Below are 18,736 nucleotides of genomic sequence, written 5' to 3'. Positions count from 1 at the left end.
CTTTCGCACCGCACGTAGCCAGCCGCGCTACTCGGAGGTGCGGGGGAAGGACAACAAACTAAACACAAAATGCAGTTCAAAATAAATGAGTTTTCAACCTGGATGACTTTAAAGTCCACAGCTCCGGCGGATTCCTGATATGGGAAGGAAGAGCGTTCCAGACGGCCGCAGAAGAAGCGCATGTGAAAGCGCGCGATGCAGTGCCCGTCTTTCTCTGCTGTCACGCCACGCACCTTGAGGCTACACGTGACACAGCAGAAGGGAATGCCACTGTGCCGTACACAACGATGAACCCTGTTGCCTGACACTCTTCTAACCTTGCCACTCAAAGGCTCGGCTCGCATTTCAAGCTGCTCATATTGCCGTTAACGTGTCCTAAGTGACCGTGCCTCTTTCAACAGGTCAAAATCATCTCTAGATTGTTTCTAAAGTGTTTCGCAGCTGTTGTTCTCAAGCACGGGGAGACTGCGGGAGACGAGGGCATGGCCAGACAGGTGTGGTGTTCCAAGCATGCCCTCGTGTTACTACCGTCGGGAAGGTTCAAATCAAGCAATCGTTCTCACGTCTTATCAACTCTGTCAGCCGCTAAATGCTGCAGGTCAAATAAGCGTGACTTAAAAATCACGATTTGCCTTCCGATCGCTTTTTAAAAGTATTATTACGGGAGACATTCACAAAGTGTGAAGAATGGTATACGTAACTGTGTTAAATGGATGAACAATTTAATATATTGTACAGGCAAACACATTTGTTTGAACATACTCAGTACACATTATATGACTGTATATCTTCATGGGACCTCCTTTGCCAGCACCAAAATATGATAATAGGGGTTTCCCCTTTTTTCTGGCAACAAAACAGCTGTGTTAAGATGTTAAAACACCAAACGGAAACCTTTTACAAGGAATCATGTCTGTATTAACCACAATGCTTGTGGTCAGAATCCAAACAAAAACATACTCTGTTAACATGTGCATTGTCCTTGAAACTGATTGGTTCACACCAGAGGCAGCTTTCTTTTGAGCCTCGTCTCAAACGGTGTTAGACCAGAGGACGCCAAAACATGTTAACACCTGACTGTATATAGTTGTATGCATTCGTCGGAATGTGCCTGTATGTGACCGCGCTAATCGCAGCTCCGACTAGCACGGTTGGCGACGTCCGGTGCGAAAGGAGTTCAACGTACATGCTCACATCGGCACTTCTCAAAACACCGATCACGTGCACCGGCACAATTTCGACCACTGATGATATTACGAATATTCAATATTTATTTAGACATTCAGAAGACTTGGGGAGGCGCTCACCCAGCATCAGATTGACAATACGGCTGCGACTGCAGACAGAAACAAGGTTGGTTGTGGATTCATCGTGAGGCTGGGTTTGTCATCATAGCACACGCCGTAGGGAAAGCGTTGAGGCTCTGCTGCTGTGGGACCACTGGCGAGGAAAAGGCCGTACTGTGGCGCACCTAGAGTAATGGGTTTTGCAGGGCCGCCTGTGTTATTGACAGTGCTATCCATTATTAACGCACGTCCATGCGTCTCGCGGACCTACGCATCAATCACAAATCGGTTGGCTCGGTGAAGGATAGGGTTGCCTAATTATTTGTAGCTGCTTATGGATCGTGGGACAGATAGTATGCAGAGAGTATTCGGCAAAGTGAAGGCTTTTTAACTCAAAGTTAACACTATATTTAGCAAATAGACGAACAAACTATTACAAATATACGTCTTTATTTTAGCAGGTAAGACCCACTGAGCTATTTAGCTCTTTTTCAGAAGCGGCCTGGCCACAAATGACACGTGGAAATGTATAGCAGCCGAATACTCTACTCGCATGTTTCTAAATGAGGAGGGAAAAGCCGGAGGACCCGGAGAAAAATCCACGCGACCACGGGGAGACATGCAAACTCCAATTATACAGCAGGCGTCAGGGTCGGGATCAAACCCATGACCTCCTGTATATTAGGCGAGGTAGTTCACATCTCGGCACCGCGGCAAATGGAATACAGATGATGTGACAGTGCAGTGGATGGCACGATTAAACAATACAGTGGAATGCAGTAGGTGGCATGAAACATAACAAAATAAATTAAACAATCTATTGAAAAATAATTCTACATGAGATGTTTTGTAGAATGCAATGACATCCTGAGCAATGACAGAGATATCAACTGCTATGATAATAGCAATGGCATAAGTCTACATTATAAGAACAAACATATTTTACCAGTTAATTTACTTGGCCAATCAGTGCTACATTTGCTAGGACAAACCATATGCTGCAAAGTATGACCCCTGTAAACATTCCACATAACGAATAAATCATGAAGAGGAACAGAGAGTGTAGCACGTACGCGCATTGAAGACGTGACTCGAACTGTCGTGAAGAGTGAAGGTGGGGATTTGGCAGGAAACGTTGTCGCTAGAAGGGACACGTCGCTTGGCTGACGGCCAAGAGTGGTGATGGAGTGGCAGCGCAGGGATGGAGCGACGACCGCCGAGGCAATGGAGCGACTAGAATGTGCCTTGTGCACATACAGCAGGTGGATTACTACATCGCAAGATCGTGAGGGATTGGGAGGGCCTTTATCCAGCAGCGGATTGATAATGGCTGATGATGATATTTAACATTGTTGTGGTTTAATACGTTGTCGTAACTTGTATATATTCTTTATCCAATTCCATACAGAAAAAAAACTGACTTGACAATTGGAAAAGACTGACAGAGATGTGGAAATTAAACACTAAATGTCTACATCATGGGACCTCCTTTGCCAGTACCAAAATATGAGAATAGGTTTTTCCCTTTTTTCTGTCAACAAAACAGATGTTAAGATGTTAAAAGACCAAACTGAAACCTTTTACAAGAAACCACGTCTACATTTACCACAATACTTGTGGTCGTCCTCTGGTCTAACACCGTTTTGAGACGAAGAAAGCTGTCTCTGGTGTGGACCAATCAGTTTCAAAGACAATGCATTTATTATCAGAAAAGTTTTTTTTTGCATTCTGACCACAAGAATTGTGGTTAATGCAGACATGATTCCTTGTAAAAGGTTTCAGCTTGGTGTTTTAACATCTTAACACCTGTTTTGTTGCCAAAAAAAAGGAGAAAACCTATTTTCACTAAATGTCTAATTACATACGAGGTTTTGTTTTACTGCTCCGGTTCATGGTGCAGTATTTTCTTACCGTAAATCTATTTTGTTTTTACAGACTGGAAGTAAAGTACACGATGGCACGTTGTGCATAAAACATAGAGTACAGCTGATGACGTTTATAGGGCGTGACAAGATGAATATATCATGAGACAAGAAAAAACAATTAATTTACCAGGTTAATTCATCTATCCCATAAATGCCTAAATGATGAAATGATATTATAGCTATGGGCTGATGCTGTGGTGTGATGGTTAGCACACTGGACCTGCAATACAGAGGTCATAAGGATTCATCTCTCAGCGTGGCAAGTTTTTGAAATCCGCCTGCCTTGTTCCAGCCGGCAATGTAAAGTTGTAAACGGATCGACCATGGTTGATCGGCGGGTCACGTGCGGTGGGGTAAAGCGTGGGTAGTCCCACCTCTTCTAAGACGTCTGGCCAGTGTGGAAGAGTAGGCCAAATACCCTCTCTAATGCACCCTCTCGTGGAGGTCCTACCACCAGCAGTGGCACGAGTATGTCTGCACCGTTATATATTTTTTATGTAGCTATTCTGTAAACAGTAATGTTGTTATGACTGGGCATAGTTTGTTCATATTAGTGCAATTCAAGAATCCAAGAGATCCCATGTCTTTCTAAAGCTCAAGAGCGGCCAACCTTGACAGCGTGACATTACAATCAATGTTCACATTCTATGTATGTCTATGCTGAAATGTTTATCTCTGTTTTAGGGTTACATATATTTTTTCACGGTAAAACTGATAACAATAAAAACACACACACAAGGTAGTCTCTTTTTTTCATGGCATTTTTTTTTCGAACTAACGCGAGCATTCCACCCGGAACGTAAACAAATGTGATGTGGGAACAAGTGGGAGAATCTTCTTGGTTCTTTCGGTAAAGTCACGTAATAATAAACAATTCTCACGACGTTTCGGCTACAACGCAAGCTTCCCTTCTACGTGACTTTACCGAAAGAACCAAGAAGATGAATCCCTGCAGTCACGAAAGCTTTAAATCGAAATTTAAGTGGGAGAATCTTCACGTGAACACGACTCTGCGGTCCTTACTCCACTCGTGTCCTCGTGTTCCCCTCTCACTTCATCCGACAAGTTGTAACGCACGGCGACAGCCAAGCCTCGGGGCTTCTATTAGTGCACGGGTAGATTCCGCAATCGTCCCCCCGTGCCGCACAGGCGACAATGCACGCTTCCCGTCTCCATCTCTTGCGCGTTATCATTTGAGAATGTTCAATCTTGGACAACTTTTTGTCAAATTGTGTGTGCTGACTTTCAGCGTTGTTTTTCGCGTTTCTCGCGAAGAATTCCCCCGAGTTGAGACGTCTGACAAAGAGAGTGTGCTGTGGAGCCACGCTTCTTATTAATGTCCCCACTCATCATAAGTCACAACCTTGGCCTGCCCCTCAGAGACTGCATAATAATCCCCTTGCCTTTTAGAACCATGTAACTCCGACTTTCCAAACGCCATAAATTTTGCGCTGCAGACATTCCACATTTGAATAGCCTGGGGATATTTTTCCGAGTGAAATTAAATTCTCTGTTGAAAGAAACTTGCGATGGTTAGTTCTGATAACGTTACGATTTCTTTATCATCCCGCGTTAATTAAATGATGCACTGTGGATAATGAACACTCGCAAATCAGTAATAAATCATATTTCTAAAACATTTACAAGCGGCTGGAGCTAATTCCTGCGCTATTTATGGGTCGCCTGTTTATGTGATGCACGACTTAATTCATTAGCATCATTTCCCCATGAAGCTAATTGTCTTCTCTAACCAGCACGGTTACAATGACAATAAAGCTGAGTACAAGAGTCAGCAGAATTATTTATGAAAATACAAAGCATGGAAAAGTACGCTGCCAAGCCAAACAGCTATACCACGCTGTTGTATAATAATGTACAGGGCCAGCACTTTGAACACCGTCCTCCTAATAATTAAGTCGATTAATTCGATACGATTTCCCAAGGTTCAATACCACGGAGCAGAGTGCATCCAGATGCTCCTGCTCCTGATTGACTGCAACCTACAGCGCCCCTTGGCAATTTTCCAGGTGCTCTCCCATTTTCCCAAATGACCCGTTGATATATTGTGTCCGACCACTCCTTTCTGCTACCCCTTCGTCTTCGGTCAATAAGGCTGCCCTTACCGGGACCTCATTATACAGGGTCATGACTGGGTTAAACAGGCCCATAATGACATCAAGGAAGACAATATCCACGATTTGATCGATGGAAAATACCTGGATGGCAGGGGCGGGTACAGCAACTGACGGACAGTTGTGTGTGAAAGTGCTTGAAGGGGGTTGTGTTATCTCGTCTGTGTATGCTTGCAGAGTAGTTCCACAGGTATGCGATTTGCATGCCTGCGATAACACTTAGCAAACAGTTCACGGTAAACACGTGCTGTTACAGTTTACAATGCATCCCATTTCTTTTTAGGTTCTGGACAAAATTCCAGTTTTAATTGTCACCACCTAAACTCTCCCTTACATTTGAAAAACAAAGCTCAAATAAGCTTCCAGTTGTATTTTATGTGACCTTAAAACCGGGGTATTGATTCAGTGCTGCATGCCCTGCGTTCATTTACAAAGAAGCTTTTAGTATCGCGCCAATGTCACATCTGCGCCAGCAAGAACTTTTTCAAGAGGGCACCAGAGGTCAGAGTGTGAACCAATAGTTGACCAATGGACACCAGACAACACGGTTTCGGATCATTCTCATTAGGTATTAATTTAGTCTAAGTACTAGGCTGTGGTAAACCAGAGTAATCATCATACCTGTTGTATAATGATATATTTAGCAGCGTATATATGCAATGTAAATGCAAATGCATTTCATGAGAATCACGCATTACACAGAGTACTGTATTAGTACGACAGTCTTCACATCATCATCACGATCCATGGGCAGATAGCACGTAAGTGTCCGCTGACCTTTCGTCATTTGTATCCGAGGTTTCACATCTATATACATCCGTTTACTGTCAAACATACCCAATTACAGCTATAGCCGCACTTCTTTGCAATGCTGAATACAGCAGTGGCAGGTATACAGCGGCTAAGCTGCAGTGTGGACAATTCATGTGGGTAGGGAAGCACATGCAGATAGATCCACGTTGTTACTCTGCTCGTCACAGGCCGAGGCGTTGCAGCGATCCACGCAGCTGCACAGTCTGTTTATTTGCATAGAAATCGATCGTGTGCAGCTCATCAGTAACGAACACCCAACGGCACAGCGTAGAAGAGTAATGATTCGTGTTGTTCATAGACTTCTTGACTCGAGTGTGTTCATGCAGCTCTTAGTAGCGTCCAAGCGAGTGATAACGCGTGGTGGGCGTTCAATGTTTGGATATTTCGGTGTTGTAGGTTGCGAAAACTTGGCAGAGTGGGGACATTGTAATGGTTTGTGAGTGGCAAGGTTGATGTTGGCATTGTGGAACATTGCAAACAGTTTTCTGTGATTATGCAAAACTATCCACCGGTTCTGTGCGTATCACAGAGGCGTGTGCATGCCCTGAAGGTGACATGCAGGTGATGAACGCCTGTTTATTGTCAGAAAGGGTAAAATCTATTATTATAGTAGTCTATTATGATATTTTCATATTTTTTCATACTGGAACTAAAAAGTTCCCATAGAGGTAACTGCTCGACCCGGGCTAGACATGCTATGATACACGTGCTATGGTACACGTGCTATGATACGCGTGCTATGATACACGCGCTATGGTACGCGTGCATTATCTCCGTACAGTTCGCTTTTGGCGTTCTCTGGTCCGACACTGGCGGTGAGACGCGGCTACAGAGAAGGTTGTCTCTGGTAGAGGCCAATCAGTTTCAAAGACAATGCAAATATTATCATAATCAGAGCAGGTTTATTTTAATGTTTTGCCACACGTGTATGTGGTTAATGCAGACCTGTATCCTTGCAAAAGGTTACTAATAGGTGTAAAACCTCATTATAATTGTTTCATAATTTTTGACACTGGCCAAAAAGGTCCCGCGGGTAGATGTGGCGCAGAGTTGAAGTGTGAACTCGCGCTGCGTCCATGTGGCCAGGCCAGTGCAGACCAGGTGACATGCTTAGAGGAGGCAGACCTCGACATGCACATCAGTGCGAGAAATACGGGTATGGTCACGGGGCCGCGTATTGATTCGCTCACCTCGAGCGATTTGATTATCATGATCAGGGGTCGCGGAGCAAATCCAGAGTCAATTCTTGTCTGGGTTTTCGTTTCACCGTTTTTGTTTTTCCGTGTCGTTTGTACAGTTGTGTCTGCTGCTCCATTCGTCTAATGCAACACGACTACTGTAAATTGTCAGCACAGAATTTTTTTTAACACAAGATTCTAAGGGTGTATTGTGAGTGTAAGAATATCCGTTGTTTTATGACTTCATTAATCATTACATTCTGAATCAAGAGCCTTCACCAGACACTTGCTTGCGGCATTGTCCACGACAGGAGCGGCGGTGCAGAGGTTAGTGCACTAAACTAATACTACTTTTATTTTATCGGTTAAAGCCCTTAAGCGTGGCTACAAATGATAGCTCAACGAAGTGGCTTATCATCGTGTGCAAATTCTAAGTAGAAAAACACTTTCAAGGCATTTTTCTAAATGTGGATGGAAACACCGGAGGACCTGAAGAAAAATCCACGCGACCACGGAGATAACACGCAAACTCCAAATATACAGCAGCAGGCGTCAAGGTCGGGATGAAATCCTCGACCTCCTGTATATGCGGTGAGTTAGTTAACATCTCACCACCGCGGTACCCACCGTGCGCTATGAACCCAACGACCTGAGCTCGATTCCAAGCCACGGCTAACATGAGTGACGAGTAGTATTGGAACCGGTTCCAGCACCCCCGTCCACAAACCCAAACCGACCAGCGTGGTGAAGTATGGTTAAACAGATCCCATGGCTGACAGTGTGGGGACGACTTTTCCCAGCAGTGGATTGACACAGGGTGATAAACAATAATTATTTTCAAATGCCATGTTTTTCACGGTGTTGATGATTATCATTGACACAAGCAACTTGTGTTTTACATTAACTGATTGGGTACACCAGAGTAAATTGGCAGGTCACGTGCGCGACTTGGAGGCCCTTCCACCCACGTAATTGCTGGGCTCTGCCTCGACCTTAATTGGCAACTAAACAACTCAGTGGACTGTGGCCCATAACTCAGTAGCTTTTCCTTGCACTCATATGACTGATGAACACTGATATTTGTGCATCGTTGTCACCAGGTCTGAGTGGTCCATACCACCGGAGTTAAGCCGCGTGACGAGGCAGAGCTTCCAGTGGGACCCACAGCAAAGGTCTCGGCCCCATCGCTGCCGGTGAAGACGACGGAAGTGGGCTACTCGTTAAATCCTAGCCGTCAGGGCACAATCACCCAACAACAACAACAACAGAAGGCTGTTGTCTACAGCCAAATGGCTTCTGAAGAGAAGGGGGGAGAGCAGCACCAAGCACGTGGCAGTGCAATATGAGCAATTAGGAATATGAACAATTAGGAATATGAACAATTAGGAATATGAACAATTCGGCAGAAATTGTTAGCAGCGAGACTATATTTAGGTATTTTTTCAAGACGTGACCAAAAATCTAATTATAACTTTCCCGTGTTTATTGATAGTGTACTAAATGTAGCATGCCTCGTTCACTGCTCACGAGTTTCAATCCAAATTGTAACGTTTGTCTGTGTTTGAAGCATACATATTAGGACATCAGATTTTTTTTTATTCTAAATTCCACAATAATTATGCATTGGTTGATAGATGCATAATATGATAAACGCATCGTATTATGCGTGTGCCATTACGTAAATTTAAATGTATATATGTTACATGCGATTGCTGGTTTCATTAATTCTTAATATCATACTGTATCACCATTAATCACTTAATTTCATGTTGAACATTGAACTACAAAATAATAATCCACAATATAGCTTTTAACAAAACAAAGTTTTAGTTCATAATCCACAATAAATCCACAATCACTGTTTACCAATTAATCTGACTTTTAACCTGCTTTTATTTATTTTGTAAATGATTGCTTTTCATATTATATCCACATCAATTTTGTGAGATTATTTTTTGCGAAAGCACTTCGTTGACTGGATAAGTTATTATAGTAATATTAAAATGTTTGAATTTAGGCGGTACTATTGTATGGGGTCTGTAATGTACATTTCAACAATGACCACGTTGCTTTGGAATGAAACTATCAGCTGCGCAAACTGCCCAAATCGCTCGCATTCCAACCTGCAGGCAATCTCCTCCTGTGTCATCTTGTATTACAGCTGTAAAGATGAAATGAACAAATAAAAAAACTGTGGCATTTAAACCTGCCTTGTAATTTATTTAACCATTGTTGTTCCAAGTTTATGAAATACAAATTATGCTAAACACGGGGAGTTCTTTTGCAGCTTTGGCTATTTTTTTTAAAACCATGTTCAGACGTTGTACAGACATTTATTTCTATAGCGACCTAATAATTCGATATAACAAGCAACCCTACGGCGATGTGCACGTTCGCTCTCCTGCGCACAACGTATGCTTCACTTGCCTGCCATCAAGCACCTTTTAAAAACCATTAATGCTCGAGACTTACACATTTATTCAAAATTCCAAGCTGAGTCAAGTGTAGGAATGCAAAGGCGTGACGTCTAAAAGCAAAGCTCTCAAGCTCGCCAGAGGGCCAATAATCCCTCCTGACTGCTATACACTGGTTCTGCTGGAAAAACCACTCCTTGCCTGGCAAGTCTCTGGCAATACACAGCAAAGTGCTTTTGGCAAACAGCGCAATCAGGTACTTGCCGAATACAACTCAGCTGGTCTTCTGGGAAGAGGTTATTTTCTTTTCTTTTCTCATCGATCACCAGAGCCATGGTGTTTGATCCCCTCCCTTTGCAGTGAGCTGCCAATATTTTCCAATCTGCTATGCATGAAATTACGTCGTGGATTGGTGTAATTTATTTGAAAGCCCATGTTTGTAAAACTATAACCAGAATATGACTTATTTTTATGTTCCTGGTGTACACTTTGTTTCGTTCTTAACAAGACATGCAGCCATGATTTGGAATTATTAATTGCATCCAATAATGGAAAATGAAAAATGATTGCCAATAACAGCTTTTGGGGAGGATAAAACAACAACACATTTAATATAGACTCATAAACAAATATATTACGACAGTTTTGAGTAATAAATGAATGTGGCTCATATATTCGGTATGGAACCAAATTGCAGACGTCGTAGGCTTGTCGAGATTGTGCTGCACGGCTCTGAGATGCATTGTCGGGTTGCACTTTGCGTCACGTGATGTGCGGAAGGTTTGACTCCGCATGCGGGCAGCTTGGCCAGGAGCTGCAAACTATGAGACATCATGCTGAACAAATTACAGTTGTTTAAACATCACTATTAGTACAAAACACCAACCACAATGGCATGCATATGGGCATTAGCATTTAAATTATAAATCAATAATGACATTCGCTATCATTAAAATTAGATTTGTTTATTTACAAAAAATTAGAAATCGTTCATCAATCTATTTCTGGACGAAGGCCTCTTCCGTGCAGCGTGGGTCATGGGAGTTGTTTCACCATACTTCACCATGCAGGTCAGTGTGGTTTAGTGATGGAGGAGTGCTCGGTTTAGTGACGGAGGATTGATTGCCCGTTAACCACTGTGTCATCAATCTGCCCACCACAATATCATTCGATTTGAAGTTGTTTCATGATATTTTCAGATGCAAGATATACTTTTGCAAAGTAACTCACTACAGCGCCCAAAGAAAGCACAATGCGGAACGGTAACACAATTATAGTCTTCATCATTATCATCATCAGCCATCACCATCTCTCACGATCCTGTGATCCACCTCGCATCTGCACACAATTTGTTTTTACCAGGTAAGGCCCACTGAGCTATAGAGCTATTTTTTAGAAGCGACCTGGCCACAAATGATAGCTCAACAAAGTGGCTCATCGCGTGGACATTTATAGTGGCCGAATATTCTAAACGCGTGATGTTGATTCTAAATGTGGAGGGAAAAACCGGAGGACCCACGGGAGAACGCGCAAACTCCAAATATACAGCACCAGACGTCGGGTTCGAACCCACGACCTCCTGTACACCGGGCGAGGAAGTGAACATTTTGCCACCGATACGCCCCGATCTCACGAGCCGATGTCATCCCTTGTACGTGGTGTGTTTAGCCTGCGGCTGTTATCTAACACGTGCACAGGTATTTTTACTGCAATTTCGGTTTAGGTTCGCGAAAATCATTCTCCCTGCGATCCCGTGTTTGTTCTTGGTCATTGTCAGTTTCTATACATTGGCGTGGCTAAACACAAAGCTGTATATATACAATATATATGCAGAATGTTCATCGGATGCCTCCAGTATAAATAAATGTTGCGATTTTTCCTTGTAATATTGTCATATAACTACTGTATACAACGTGTAGTCCTCTGTAATGATGATACGTCCATCAGCACTGTGTAGGGGAGCTGTGAGAAGCAGAGGTCCGCACATCGCGCTTGGCAGGCAGTCTGAGTGGTTTACAGTCGTCTCTTCACCAGTGAGTGCTGACCAAATTGGTGAAGTATGGTCCAACAAAGCCCAGGAGGACCTTGGCTTGATGGCGCAATCGAAACTTACGTTTCCACCATTCGTACACCACAAAGCTGCGTCCAGTCTAAATGAAGTCAACGCACACGCTTCACTCGCGACGCGTGCTCTCAAGAAGGAGCATTGACGAATAAGTGGTGAAGTCGTTTTTTTATTGGTTGTGATGTTGCACCACTGCCGACGGGACATCGCAAAGCGATTTATTTTACCCGATTGTCAGGACCCATTCCCAGCTTGTCTTTGCTACAGAGACAAAGATCCCCCGTGTAGCCTGTAACACTGTTGGGACAAGTGCTGTTCGCGAGCACCTATGAAGGCCGGCACGGTACACGAGAGAGTGGGTGACCAGCACCACGCCCGGCCGTCTTTGTCTCCCCAATGGCGATGTTTATACACCGAACCAGGTAACTCATTTGAGGCTGAGTCGACCTAGCGGAGGCCCAGGACCGGTTCAGATAATCGTCACCGGCATTGGCCGTGAGCGGGAATCGAACCCGGGTCGCCAGGGTCGTAGCGCAGCGTAGCGCTAACCACTGCACCACCGCTCCCCTTGACACACACACAGAGTACAGTCCACGTGCGTCTTACAGACCGCGGCATGCAGCGGCGTATCATTATTCTTTTGTCGACAATGACTTCATTACTCCGGGCCACGCTTTCCCGGAGTCCGACCTGACATTTCAGCACACACACTTAAGCTAATAAAACAATACACACACTTAATACGATAATACACCAATACTAATCGCAAAGCACCCGTAATGAGTCACGACTGACGGAGTCACGCGCACGTGAAGAGCCAAGTGACGCAGCAGCAGCGAGAAGAGTGACTGGAGGTGGCGTAGCGGCGCGATGATGCCCTGCAAGAGGCAATGCGCATATTGACATGTACACACGCGCGTGTGTGTGTGTACACGTGCGTACGCGCACACGCGCACACCCCGCCGCTATATAAGACGCGACTCCTCCTGCCGAAGCCCGCTTCATTGCAGCACAGCGCGCACAGGAACCTGCCGCATGCCCCTGGGTGGCAGGGCTGACAGTCTGCGGATACTGACCACCGGCAGCTCAGATCGGCTGCTCTACGATCTCAGGCAGACAGCTGCTACAGCAGCAGCAGCAAGTCACTCAAATCTACAAAACAAGATTATACTCTTTTCGCCGGTCGAACCAACGGGCCCCGCTGCCCCTTGGGTTGTTCGTTGACTGCTTGTGCAATTATTTAGTGTTTGCCGTGTTGCTTTGGTTCGGAGTTGACTTGTAGCCGCTGGCTGCGACAAAGGCGGGCTCAGTGCGTGCGGCTCCCAGCGAGCGGCACAGCACAAAGTGAAAGTTGCTGGCGCGCTGCTGTTCGCTGCTGTTCGCTCGTGTTGGTTGCTGGTGGTTCACGTTGGTGGTTCGGCGCAGGGAGGACGAGGATGAAGATGCTCGCGATGCGTCTCAATATGTGCGCTGTCGCCTGTGCCCTGCTCGTGTTCGTCTCAGTGCGTGAGTAGCTCCGTGCTGTCCCACGCATTCCCTCTCACTCACAGCTGTCTATTCAGTTTGTCTGACTTCAGCCGTTCTTAACATCTGTTCACCGTCTGTCTATTCACCCAGGCGTGTCTATGAATGCAAGCGTCTATTCACCAAAGCTGTCTATCCAGCCATGGAGCTATTCCTCTGTCTGTCTATTAATTTAAACGGATTTATCAAATCTTCCCATTCATTCTTGATTCAATGCTTTCCTGTCTGCAGGGATCCATACTCTTTGGTTATTTCGGTAAAGTCACGTAGGTATAAAATTCATCTACTCATCCGACTGTCAAATCAATCATCTGCTCACAAAATGTGTTCATCCTCGAATGTTTGTGCTGTGGGCGAAATCCATCTAATTTCTTCGTGTGGTCGTCAATTCACCCGTCTATTCATACTCCTGTTCATAAACTATGTTCATACATGCGGCTAATCATCCGTCTGTATGTTAATGCAGTGTCAAATAATCAATTCTGTCCATCTATCTACTCATCCGTCTGTCTATTAATCAGTGTATCCATCCGTCTCTACACATGTCTATTAACCAGTCTGTTAATCCACCGGTCAATGTGACTATTCATGCATCTATTCATCCACATGTCTATCCATCTATTCCTACCTCTCTCTTATTCTCCCCTCTCTCTGTTTTTTTCATCCATCCCAATATTTGTTTTGCACTTAAACGCACCAGTTTGCTGTGTCCATATACGGAGCAATTAAAATTGCATGTCAGTAGACGTTGTAAGCATGGGGTGGGGGGGGGGCTACGGGCGAATTTCACTCTCGCAATGATATAATTCACGATGACTCGTGCAGAGGTAACGGTCTGACTCTTGCGCGCGCCAGAGGGAGCGGTGGCGCGCAGATCGTCCGCGCGCTGTGCCGCCAACACGGCAGTCTCGGTTCGATTCCCGACCGCGGGCTCACATCAGCGGCCAGTGGAACTAGTCCTGCACACCCCCAGCTTTACCAACCAGCACTAACCAGTGTGAAGTAGGTCTTCATGCAGCAGTGGATTAAGCAAGGACTGTAACATTATGTTAGAATGCTCTAAAGGAGTAATTCATGGACGCACACGTTCTCGATCAACTCTGCAGTCTGTTGTTGTTTTCTTTATTATTGGTTCTTTCTACGTGACGTTACCGAAAGAACCAAGAATATGAATCCCTGCAGTCACGAAAGCTTTACATCGAAATTTGTTGTTTTCTTTAGTTTTTTGTTAGTGGCTTTAGACATGGCATGTAAATGCCATATATTCACGATGGTCTTGATCATAATATAATTTAATGAGGTAATTTAATGTAAACTCACTCACAGGCTGCGTTGTTATAAAAACTTTTCCATCTCGTGTATTATACCTCGTAGAATTTTATTTTTAACCTCCAATGATTTGATTACGCATGTACTTTATACAATAGCTATAACACAATTTAAATCGCCGTAAATAAATGCTATGTTGTAATAGGCTAATGTCCCGTTGAATGACTGAAACAAATGTCCCTTATTATACCACTTCTTATTCCAAGAATGTCTTGGGTTTTTTTTTAAGAAACGTGATATCAGCGCAAGTCGCGTATACAGCCCTCAGGGTGACGTGCGAGCGCTCGGGGCTTCTCGCAATGTCAAGTGTAGTATTAGGGAAATGTTTCAGTCCTTTGTGTGCACTTATCCTCTCCTCAATAGGACCCACATATATGCACTACCTGTGTAACTTGCATTGGTTCCATAAGCATCCTTTAGCCACGTGCCATATTTTGTACAAGCAGAGTTTTAAAAGATCACCATCATAATCCACTGCTAGATGAAGATCCTGATAAACCTCCACCGTCTCTCACGACCCTGCGATGCGATTCTACATCCGGCACCTGCAGCACACGAGCTGATTTCGTTGCTCCATCTCCTTCAATTGTTGTTCTCTTTGACGCGTTCCACTCCTTGGCCACTCCGTCAGAATTCTTGACCGTCTACCATTGTGCCTTCTAGCGACATGTTCTGCCCCAACCGTATTTGACATTAAAAAAATACGTCTTCTACCAATTAGTTAATAATTTCTCAGACAATTACAAATTCTGAGAATGCGCTGCATGTGTTCCAGCTACCAATTATTTCACATTCCACCCAATTAGCTCGTATTTCCCTTTCAGCCACCGGCGAAGCAAAGACAGTGATTTATATGTCACGCCAGTTTATTCCCTCCAACACCACCAGTTTTACACAAAATCCCGAGAGTAATCACAAGCTCCAGAACAGAAGTGTTCTCAACTGAGAGCCGCACGTGACATATCAGCGCATTGTGAACCAGTGAGTCACATTATAAGTGGCCTGATGAATATCGGGGAGTCACTGGTGCCGTACCCATACATTATTAACCGAGGGTGTTGCCTCGAGCGTACGCGTGTCAGGCGTTTGCGTTGTGCACAAGAGGGTGTCCTGTTTAGTTTCAACAGTCGCAGTAGTTGCGGCCTCAGACGGAGAGAATTCAATTGGGCAGTGCGGGCACCAGCATTTTTATCCATAGCTTCGCCATGGCAAAAATCCAGGATATAGCAATTTCCGTGAGATCTGAAAGGGCTGCCTACTAATACTTGAACTACTGCCAAGGCTGCAGGATGGCCATCCGCTATTTTGAGATGGTGAATTGTTTTGCGCGCGCGCGTGTGTGTGAGTGTGCAGCAGTTGCTCAGAAGAGCATTTCTTTTAAATGTGGGTTTTATTTAACAGTATCCTATTCTCGTATACTCTCTGGATTGTTAATACGGTACATTGCTATTATGTTGCCAACCTACTACTGGATGAGGAGCACCCCTCCCACCCCATGTGGCCACAGAGGGTTGTTTGAACATACTTCATCATGCTACGCTTTTAAGTTGCATGAAGTGGGGTCCTCTCCGGTACAGATATCACTTTCCAATTGTGTTAGCCGTGGCTGGGAATCAAATTCAGGTCACCAGGTGCATAGTGCAGTGTGCTAATCAGTGCCCACGGCTCCACCCTGCACATGTAAATAAATAACACACATTCACATCCTATGACTTGACTACAGAGTGGACGGTGCTGGCTGTGCTGCTAGCGCTTTTGTCTAAGGGGCTCGGGTGTTTTTCAGCTCAAATGTAGCATTAGCACCTTACCCTGAGCAGCCCACTAACTGCCAGTGTTACATTATCAGAGCCAAATATGGATAAAAGCTGCGATGATTTAATTAGAAGACTGGGACAATATAAATAGTCCCGAATTTTTCTGTGGCTAGGCACCCCAGTATTGAGTCTGGGAATTAGCTGTCTGATTTCAAAACTGGCACAAAGCAATACATGCTTTGAGATGATGATGTTGATGAAAAACACCTTCCTGGGTGTTGGGAGAACAGCAGATTGCGCTGGTCCATTTAGAGTCGATTGATTGGTGCAAATGTCAACATCATCAACAGAAGTACAGCTGTACGTTTAAAGGCACACACTCATTTACATTTTCCCTTATTGGAGCTGCAGGTAATCTTCCATAGTTTTTATTGAAAATCCGAGAGATTAAGTGAACTCTCATAAGAGAAGGCTGTGTCTGACTTCCCGTGTCCTGCATTTGGAGTCAGCTGCTGTGCCTTCTCCTCCACGCCAAATATATTTAGAATACAAAACAAACAAATCCCCGTGATTTTGTTTTTAAACAGTTTAGAAATGTAAAAGCTGTCAGCCACATTGCAGTATACATTTATATATTAGGAACACGGCCACATGGTAAAACAGTATTTAAGAGCAGCACATATTTTCAAACAAGCAGTTCATTTTAAACTTCAGGATAGTGTCATAAATGAAACACCAATGTGGCATAACATTACACACAAACATTCATCTACACGGCATATATTTGGCAGTTGTGAATTGTTCAGGCCATGGCATCAGAAAACTCGCAACTTATGTAACATAGACCTTCACATCCACTTCATGACAGATGGTACACTTTAGGAGCAATTCCACGCGACAATTACTCCGCAACGGCATGAATCAACCCATTGAGTGCACGAAAGCAGAGACCAGTCCCAGTGTTGGGCGCTCTGACCACGAGGACATCTCAGCCACCCATGGGCCAGGCAATGATTATGTTTGAAACCATCACCCTCATCTGCCATGATCAATCCACTGCTGGATGAAGGCTTCCCCAAGCCGTGGACCGGCACCCAGGAGTCTGTACCTTCTCACCTTGTTCTGCATGGGCTCCCTCTAGGGTCTCCGGTTTCCTCCTACAGATCATAAGAAACTCCACACAATGTTCACTGGTGTTGGCCAAATTATCCCCAGTGCTCACAACAATTACCTGCGAATGTACTCAAACGGGATTACGCACAGCACCCCCTTACCCCTCACCCCCCGACTACGAAAACCTCGGCAGGACCCCCCTGACGAACACAGCCTTGAGATTATGAGCGAGGACCCCCCTGACGAACACAGCCTTGAGACTATGAGAACGATGTCCGTGGCCACGCTGTGCCCGCAGTGTGCAGCGTCGGCGCGAGCCACCAGCAGCAGCAGCAGCCGCGGCAGCAGCAGCAGCAGCAGGACTGGGTGGAGTGCTCGGCGGCGCTGCGGCTGTGCAAGGCGGAGGCGGCGTGCAACCAGTCGTTCCGCAGCCTGGACGCGTGCGTGCACGGCTCCCCGGGGCGCGCGGGCGCCGACTGCATGGACGCGCTCATGGCGCTGCAGTCGCAGCCCATCTACGGCTGCAAGTGCAAGCGCGCGGAGAAGAACGAGCAGCGCTGCCTCAAGATTTACTGGACCATGCACAGCAGCTTCGAGCAAGGTTGCGCGCGCGCGCACCCACCCACGTGCACGCGCACCTACCCACGTGCACGCGCACCCACCCACGTGCACGCGCACCTACCCACGTGCGCGCGCACCCACCCACGTGCACGCGCACCCACCCACGTGCACGCGCACCTACCCACGTGCGCGCGCACCCACCCACGTGCACGCGCACCCACCACTGATGTGCGCGCGCATCCACCCACCCACGTGCACGCGCACCTACCCACCCACGTGTGCGCGCACCCACCCACCCACGTGTGCGCATCTTTGTGCGTGTGGCATTGGGGGAGCGGTGGTGTGGCCGTTAGCGCTACACTGCGCTACGAACCTGGCGACCCGAGTTCGATTTCCGCTCACGGCCAACACCGGTGACGATTATCTGAACCGGTCCCGGGGTTCCCCTAGGTCGACTCAGCTTTAAATGAGTATCTGGTGGAATATGTAAACCAGGGGAGATAAAGGTGGCTGGAGAGACAATGTACTTGGGAGACAAAGGCGGCCTGGGCATGGTGTTTGCCACGCCACCCCCTCGTACGCCGTGCCGGCCTTCATAGGTGCTCGCTAACAAAAGTCTTTTGACGGCTCCATGGGGCATCC

At 45.7% G+C, this 18,736-nt stretch overlaps 1 protein-coding gene across 1 annotated transcript in view; it reads left to right on the top strand.

Annotated features, from left to right (window-relative positions):
- Nucleotides 1-12,758: 12,758 nt before the first annotated feature.
- LOC133361436 (GDNF family receptor alpha-1-like) overlaps nt 12,759-18,736 on the top strand; it is a 30,882-nt gene continuing 24,904 nt past the window's right edge. Inside the window, exons 1-2 of the mRNA XM_061580356.1 lie at nt 12,759-13,319; nt 17,832-18,134. Of these exons, the coding sequence (XP_061436340.1) occupies nt 13,250-13,319; nt 17,832-18,134 (373 nt within the window). The 5' untranslated portion in view covers nt 12,759-13,249. The remainder of the gene's footprint in view (nt 13,320-17,831; nt 18,135-18,736) is intronic.

The sequence above is a fragment of the Lethenteron reissneri genome, chromosome 8 (genome assembly GCF_015708825.2).
Source record: "Lethenteron reissneri isolate LAM-NWPU_2019-01 chromosome 8, ASM1570882v1, whole genome shotgun sequence".
Lineage (NCBI taxonomy): Eukaryota > Metazoa > Chordata > Hyperoartia > Petromyzontiformes > Petromyzontidae > Lethenteron > Lethenteron reissneri.
The sequence above is the reverse complement of the archived record's forward strand: the minus strand, read 5'-3'. Positions and strand labels throughout refer to the sequence as shown.